Source organism: Nicotiana sylvestris, chromosome 3 (assembly GCF_000393655.2).
Source record: "Nicotiana sylvestris chromosome 3, ASM39365v2, whole genome shotgun sequence".
In the NCBI taxonomy this organism is placed as follows: domain Eukaryota; kingdom Viridiplantae; phylum Streptophyta; class Magnoliopsida; order Solanales; family Solanaceae; genus Nicotiana; species Nicotiana sylvestris.
Window position 1 is genome coordinate 189,609,098 of NC_091059.1, and position 6,661 is coordinate 189,615,758.

Here is a 6,661-nt window from a genome sequence, read left to right on the forward strand (position 1 = left end):
AAATAGAATAGAATAAAGAATGAGATTACTCTTTTTTCTTTTCTTCCAAAAATAGAATGGAATAAAAAATGAGATAGTTTATATCATGTATCGATCATACGATCAGTACTTTCAACCTAATTCATTTTCTCATTTAATCACTTAGATATATCCTTTCTCGTTGATCACTTAAGCTTGCCATATTCAGTTCTTTTTAATTCTTATACTTTATGGAGTCACTTCTCTTTTTTTCCCTTCTTCATACTATTTATCTATTCTGTCAAACAACAAAATAGTTTGAAATGCACATTCTTTTTCATTCTTTCTTATGTTTTCTCTCACTCTCACTTCAAATATAAAATGAATTTTATTGAATATATTTACCGTCTCTTAGTAAGGTTTGATTTTAAACCACAATTTTTACTGAGCCGCCCGTAGTTTGGAGTCCAATTTGAGTGGGTGTTTAAAGGAGTAAGGACACAAACTCAAAGTGGTTAAACTTTGGCTTTAAATTATATTTATTGAGGGTCTAATATCATTTATTTTAATTTTTAGATACTCAAATTAGAGTAATTATGAATAGTTACTGCCCTTGACCAGATGGTTAAGAATATTACGTATATATTGTTAGGCGTCGTTTGGTTGGGGTTATAGAAAATATAATTTTCACATAAAAATCAGCATTAGTTTATACAGTCTGTAATTGGAATTTGAGTAGATTTTTAATCTCCAAATAAAAATCATTATTAATTAATTGTTTTTTTTTTTTGCATAAGTTATTTGAACTTTTACGTACTATTTTATGCGGGATAGGACGCAAAAACAAAATTCGATGATATTAGTAATACATGGATTGAGAAATGTTAAAAACAAAATTACTTCATAATGATTTTTAAAAAATTCTTATTTTGTATAAAAGTAAACATATCTTAAAGTACATACTGCATACTAAAATGTAATATATCTAACTAAATATTGAAGAATCTTTTTTACTAATTCCTGTATTATTAGTTCTTATATCAGATATTAGATTTCCTGCATCATATTAGATTCCCTTCATCATAAGCCATGCATTACTACTCATAAACTTTAAATTATGGATCCATCATATCTATGTAGACTCAACAGTCAACACCAAGTCCAAAACCAAGATATCCCAATATGATAATTCTATCTAAGATTTCGATATAGAAATAATATTAATTTTTATATTATAATAGTTATTTATAATTTTTATATAGAAGGTTTAATTTTAAAGTTATTTGCACATAATTTAAATAAATCAAATCATAATTTGATATGGTTTATGTACACGCATAGAGCGATTACTAATACTAATTCTATCTAAAATCTTGATATAGAAATAATATTAATGTTAGCTAATACCTCCAATTAACTAAATACAAGATTAATTTAATCCCAAAATTTATTGCGATAATCCATGGGCCCTACTTAAACTTGACAATCTCGTACCCAGTCAAAACTCCTTGACTTTAACTTCTTTCTTCTCGTGTTTGCCGCCGCTGTAAAAAAAAACTGCATTAGTAATGGAAGAAGGCGGAAAATTAGGAGGAGAACAGAAAAATACCCTCAGTGTGAAAGATGCGTTTCAGGATTTCAAGGGCCGACGTGCTGCTCTTATTAAGGCTCTCACCACTGGTTTAATTTCCTCTCCTTTTCTTCTTCTTTCGTTTAATATTAATTTTCAATTTTGTCAGTATGTTTATTTTTGCTGATTTATGTAATTGATTTATTTGTTTCGTTATTCAGAAGTGGAAGAATTTTTTAAGCAGTGTGATCCTGGTAAGTCCTTTTTATTTCAGTTTTATATTAACAGCATCATTCCACATTGCTGATTATGTATGCAATAAGAATGATTGTTTATCCTTGTATTTCAAAATATATTAAATTTCACTAAAGAAATTAAAACAGAATATTCTCTGTTTAAACTATAACTATATAAATTTTGAGATTCATGTTTTATGTAACCCTACGGAAACACCCTTCCCTACTCCTCCGGGTAGGGGTAAGGTCCGTACTCGCTACCATCCCTGACTACACTTGTATAATTTTACTGGATTGTTGTTTTATGTACCTGTACCCAAAAAAACACTGTTTCTTTAGTGTTTCACAAGATTTTCTTCATGTTTGGTACAACCTTTCTCTTAGGAGAGGAAAATCATGTGGTCAACATTGCTTGTTTCTGTATTTTCTCTTTTTCATTAATTTGCCTAGATTCTTTGCATAATCACATATTCGTTTGCTTGAGCTGAGGGTCTATCGAAAAACAGCCTCTCTACTCCCTTGGGGTAGAGGTAAGGTCTGCGTACACTCTACGTTCCCCGGACTCCACTTGTGGGATTTTACTGGGTTGTTGCTGATGTTGTCTTTGCATAATCACATAGTTGCTCACTTAAATCAGATACAAAATTTGCACTTCAACTTTGATTATGCCGCCAAATCTCTATTTTTGGGGAGGCAAAATTCAGAACTTCTCGTATATTGTTAATTACTGGTACATAAAAATTTCCATAAATTTCCCTCATGATAATGTAGATCCACGTATGCATGTTCTCATGTCGACGCATTATTAGGAAATCTTTAACCCTCCTTGAAACAGAAGTAGAATCAAAGTTGCAGTGTGTTTAGCTTAAACGAAACACTTCTAATCATGAGTCCTTGCTCTTCATTTGGAAGTGTTATTTAGGGTGGCTGATCAGGGTTATAACATTTAGGACTTTCCAATTTGAGATTTTGTTTATGGTTATAAGATGTCTCTCTATCCTCACAAGGTAGGGGTAAGGTCTACGTACACACTACCCTCCCCAGACGGCCAGACCCCACGGTGTGGGATAATACTGGGTATGTTATTGTTGTTGTTGGTTATAAGCTGCCTCGTCACCGCAACTCCCCTGCCCTCCTATGAGTTTTGTTACAGTCAATATGTTTAGTCAGTCGTATCTCGAGTTCCTTGTGACACAATACTCCTATTGCTTCTTGTTCATGATCAAATATGTCTACTGTTTCTTATGCAGAAAAGGAGAACTTGTGCTTGTTTGGACTCCCAAACGAGCAATGGGAGGTTAATCTGCCTGCTGAAGAAGTACCACCAGAGCTTCCAGAGCCTGTTCTTGGTATTAACTTTGCTAGAGATGGGATGCAAGAAAAGGAATGGCTTTCCTTAGTTGCCGTCCACAGTGACGCTTGGTTGCTTTCTGTTGCCTTCTTTTATGCTGCTAGATTTGGATTTGATAAGTCCGACAGGTACTTCTTCTCAGTCAATTTCTTTTTTCCAGCTATTCTATGCTTGTAAAAGCAATTTTTTATGTTTGGCGATTCTTGCCTGCTCAAGTAGCTCATTGACATTTTCTTTGTATCAGCATTTTGTGTTGATTCTGCTTCTCAGTGCATTAATGTTTTGCCTTTCGTGTGGCTTTTCTCAAACAAAACATGTTTTCTGTTAAAAGCAGAAGTGATGCATCTGATTAATAGTTTTTAGGTTGGTCATTTAGTTTAGATGCTTTTGGTATTGAGCTAGCGATGCCTGTCATTATTACTAGCAAGAGAAGCTAAAAGTAGAAACCTTGGTTACTATCAGTTCTTTGCATTTTGCACCGCTGATGCATGCAACATTTTTCTCTTTGGTTTCTGTCCTTTATTTATTTATATTTGCTCCTTTGTCACTTTACTTTCGGGAAAGATCATTGAAAGTATCTTTTGGTCCGAATCCAAACACTTTACTGACCTAAATTGGGAATGCTGCCCTATGAAATGAATTTCCTGCCCAAATCCCTAACTGTACATCTAAAAGCTTAAGCCAAAAGAATGGAGGATGTTCAAGATCTTGATGTCGTTAATTAGTTATATAAGGTAATATATCCTTTTACTCCCTATAAAATGTTAACATTTGAATCGAAACTTGTTATTTCAGTGATTTTCTAAGAAGATGAAGAGGTTAAGTAGGAAAACTGGAAAGAAAGGAAGGACAGGATGCGAAGTGCAAAAAATAGGCATAGAGGTGTGAAAAATGCAAAAAACTTGTTGATTATTGACTTGAACGCATAGTGTATTATCTTGCACCTGTAGAAATGAGCTGATAAAACTCTAACAATAGGCGTGGTTCTTTTTATTTTTATTTTTTATGATGACGCCATGACGGTGGTGTCTAGGCTAGCTTGCGCGCACCTCGACTATTCTATACGGAAACCTGCTACCTCCCACCAGTACAAGTACTGGGTAACTATGCCACCAAGGCTTAGGCAGATGGAAAGAATTAACCTAGCTTTGTTTTTCTCCGTTGGGATTGGAACCTGAGACCATGGTTCTCCTCCCACTTCTGGTCCACACCCTGGGTTAGTAGGTTTGGTTCTTAACAAGTTAATACGGTCCATCTAGCTTGGTTTATTTTCTGTATAGTTTGCTCCCAAATGAGTGTTAATCAGTTGACCTCTTGGTGCTTTAATTTGTTTGATCTACAGATACATGCTTGTCAAGCATACTTGCACTTAGCCGAGTCAACCAACTAACAGCAAACAGTATGCAATGTCAGTTATGTTCTTTGAAAAGCAACTCAAATTGAGGAATATGGAATTTCTTGGTTCAACTTGAATTCATTTCTGCATTTTGGTGTTTGTTGTATGTGGAATCCTTCATACTGAATGTGATGTTAATAGGAAGCCTGTGTTCTAGATTTCTTCACATTACTTTGTGCGTAGAGGATAAGTACATTCATATTTCTATTAACCTACCAGAGATTTGTGTCTTTTGCTAGAGAATCATACCAGATCAAATTGTGTCAACTGTGACTCAACAGCGACAGCACTCATTGTGCTTTCACGTCTCATGAAGTTTACTATGTTGCTTTCCATACTCATTAGTTGCCTTCTATTTTCCAGGAAGAGGCTCTTCAACATGATAAATGATCTGCCTACTGTATATGAAGTAGTGACTGGTGCTACAAAGAAGCAACAAAAAGAAAAATCTACAGTCTCTAACCATAGAAGCAACAAATCCAAGTCAAACTCCAAAAAGGTAAAGGATTATGTTCTCCAAGTATGCTTTATTTGCATGTCAGCTTTAGCATGATCTTTTATCTTATGTGATAACTTTTGTATGTGTTGGATTACTTTGTTTACTTTTGATGTTAATCTTCTCTCTGTTTGCAAGCATCTGAATATCGAGCTTATGGTTCTTGTGGCAGACCTTGACTAAGCATCTGGATATGGAACTTTAAGTTATGATTTTCTGGTTTCTGGGCTTTTATAGTGTGTGATCTTTTGATTGTATTGCCACATGATGTCAACGTCTTTTTAAGCTATCGTCGATTTCTTTTCCGGTTGTAAAAAACAGAAGGCCAGAGAGTCTCAAGGAAAGTTTACAAAGTTGCTACAAAAATATGATGTAGAAGGAGAAGAAGAAGAGGAAGAGGGATTGGATGAGAAGGAGGCCGAAGACGAGCAAGGTGAGACACTATGCGGGGCATGTGGGGAGAAATATGCAGAGGATGAATTTTGGATATGTTGCGACATTTGTGAAATGTGGTTCCATGGCAAGTGTGTGAAGATCACCCCCGCCAGGGCAGAGTTCATTAAGCAATACAGATGTCCGCCTTGCAGCAACAAGAGAGCGCGGACCTAGTGTTTAGAATGTGGTGAATGTAGAGTTCTCCTGCTGTTAGATGCACTGTTTATGTTGGTCAGGCTATTTATTATATTTGGCTCTAAGTTGTGGGTCTCTAATTGGATAGGCTTCATCTCTATGTATAGTTGGCTCTAACTTAGGGTCCTTATATGTTGGTTCTGTTTAAATTAACGGTAGTTCAGTTAAACTATGGTCCATATTTTACAATGTTCAATTTCTTCCCGTTGTTGCCGAGGGTCTATCGGAAACAGTCTCTCTACTTCGGAGGAGTAGGGGTAAGATCTACGTAAATACTATCCTCTCCAGACCCCAAACTCCACTTGTGGGATTTCACTGGGTTGTTGTAGTAGTAGTAGGATGACAGACTCATTATTGTGATTAGCTCCCAATCCCTTTTGTCATTCTTTCTCTTACACCAGTGGTCCGGCCCTTCCCCAGACTTCGCGCATAGGGGGGAGCTTAGTGCATTGGGCTGCGCATTTTTACACCTATGATTGGTTGCTAGGCCGAGGATAAAACCAACGCTTAGTAAGTGGCAGTCTAACGACCCTTTGAATAGGTTGGGACGAGAGGGTAAATCGAAGCTGAATATAATAATCTCTAGAATGGTAATGAGTAAAGAGAAGAGAGCAGCAAGTTTTCTTTTTATTCAAAATTCACAAGTTTCCCGGAATATTCACTACCCTTTACAAGGTCCTTCTTTCCCCCCTTATATACTAGGGAGGAAACCCTTCCGAAATGTAAGAAATACAATATAAAGAATATTCGGCGGAATATTTTTAATGTCCCCTAATGGGCTTACATTCTTACAAGGGTCGTACAACTTCTATTTTTGCCTTGAGGTCGTCTCCCTGGGGACGCCGATTCGTCAGTACTCGGTCGTTAGTCGCACTCATCAAAAGGTTAAGGTCGGTCAAATTTGGACCCATACAGTTAGTCCCTCCGCTTGTCGGGGTCGCGGTCGGATGCGTCCTCGATAAGCGACTTCGTGCAATCTTTTGGAGAAATTTGACCTATGGGAACATTATGACGTGGCCGATGG

At 36.3% G+C, this 6,661-nt stretch overlaps 1 protein-coding gene across 1 annotated transcript; it reads left to right on the top strand.

Moving 5' to 3' along the window:
• Window positions 1-1,469: 1,469 nt before the first annotated feature.
• LOC104239511 (PHD finger protein ALFIN-LIKE 4-like) lies at window positions 1,470-5,833 on the top strand. Its single transcript, XM_009794155.2, has 5 exons — window positions 1,470-1,638; window positions 1,750-1,782; window positions 3,015-3,243; window positions 4,875-5,010; window positions 5,329-5,833. The coding sequence occupies exons 1-5, from the start codon at window positions 1,527-1,529 to the stop codon at window positions 5,614-5,616; spliced, it is 798 nt and encodes a 265-aa protein (XP_009792457.1). The 5' UTR covers window positions 1,470-1,526; the 3' UTR covers window positions 5,617-5,833.
• The last annotated feature ends 828 nt before the right edge of the window (window positions 5,834-6,661 follow it).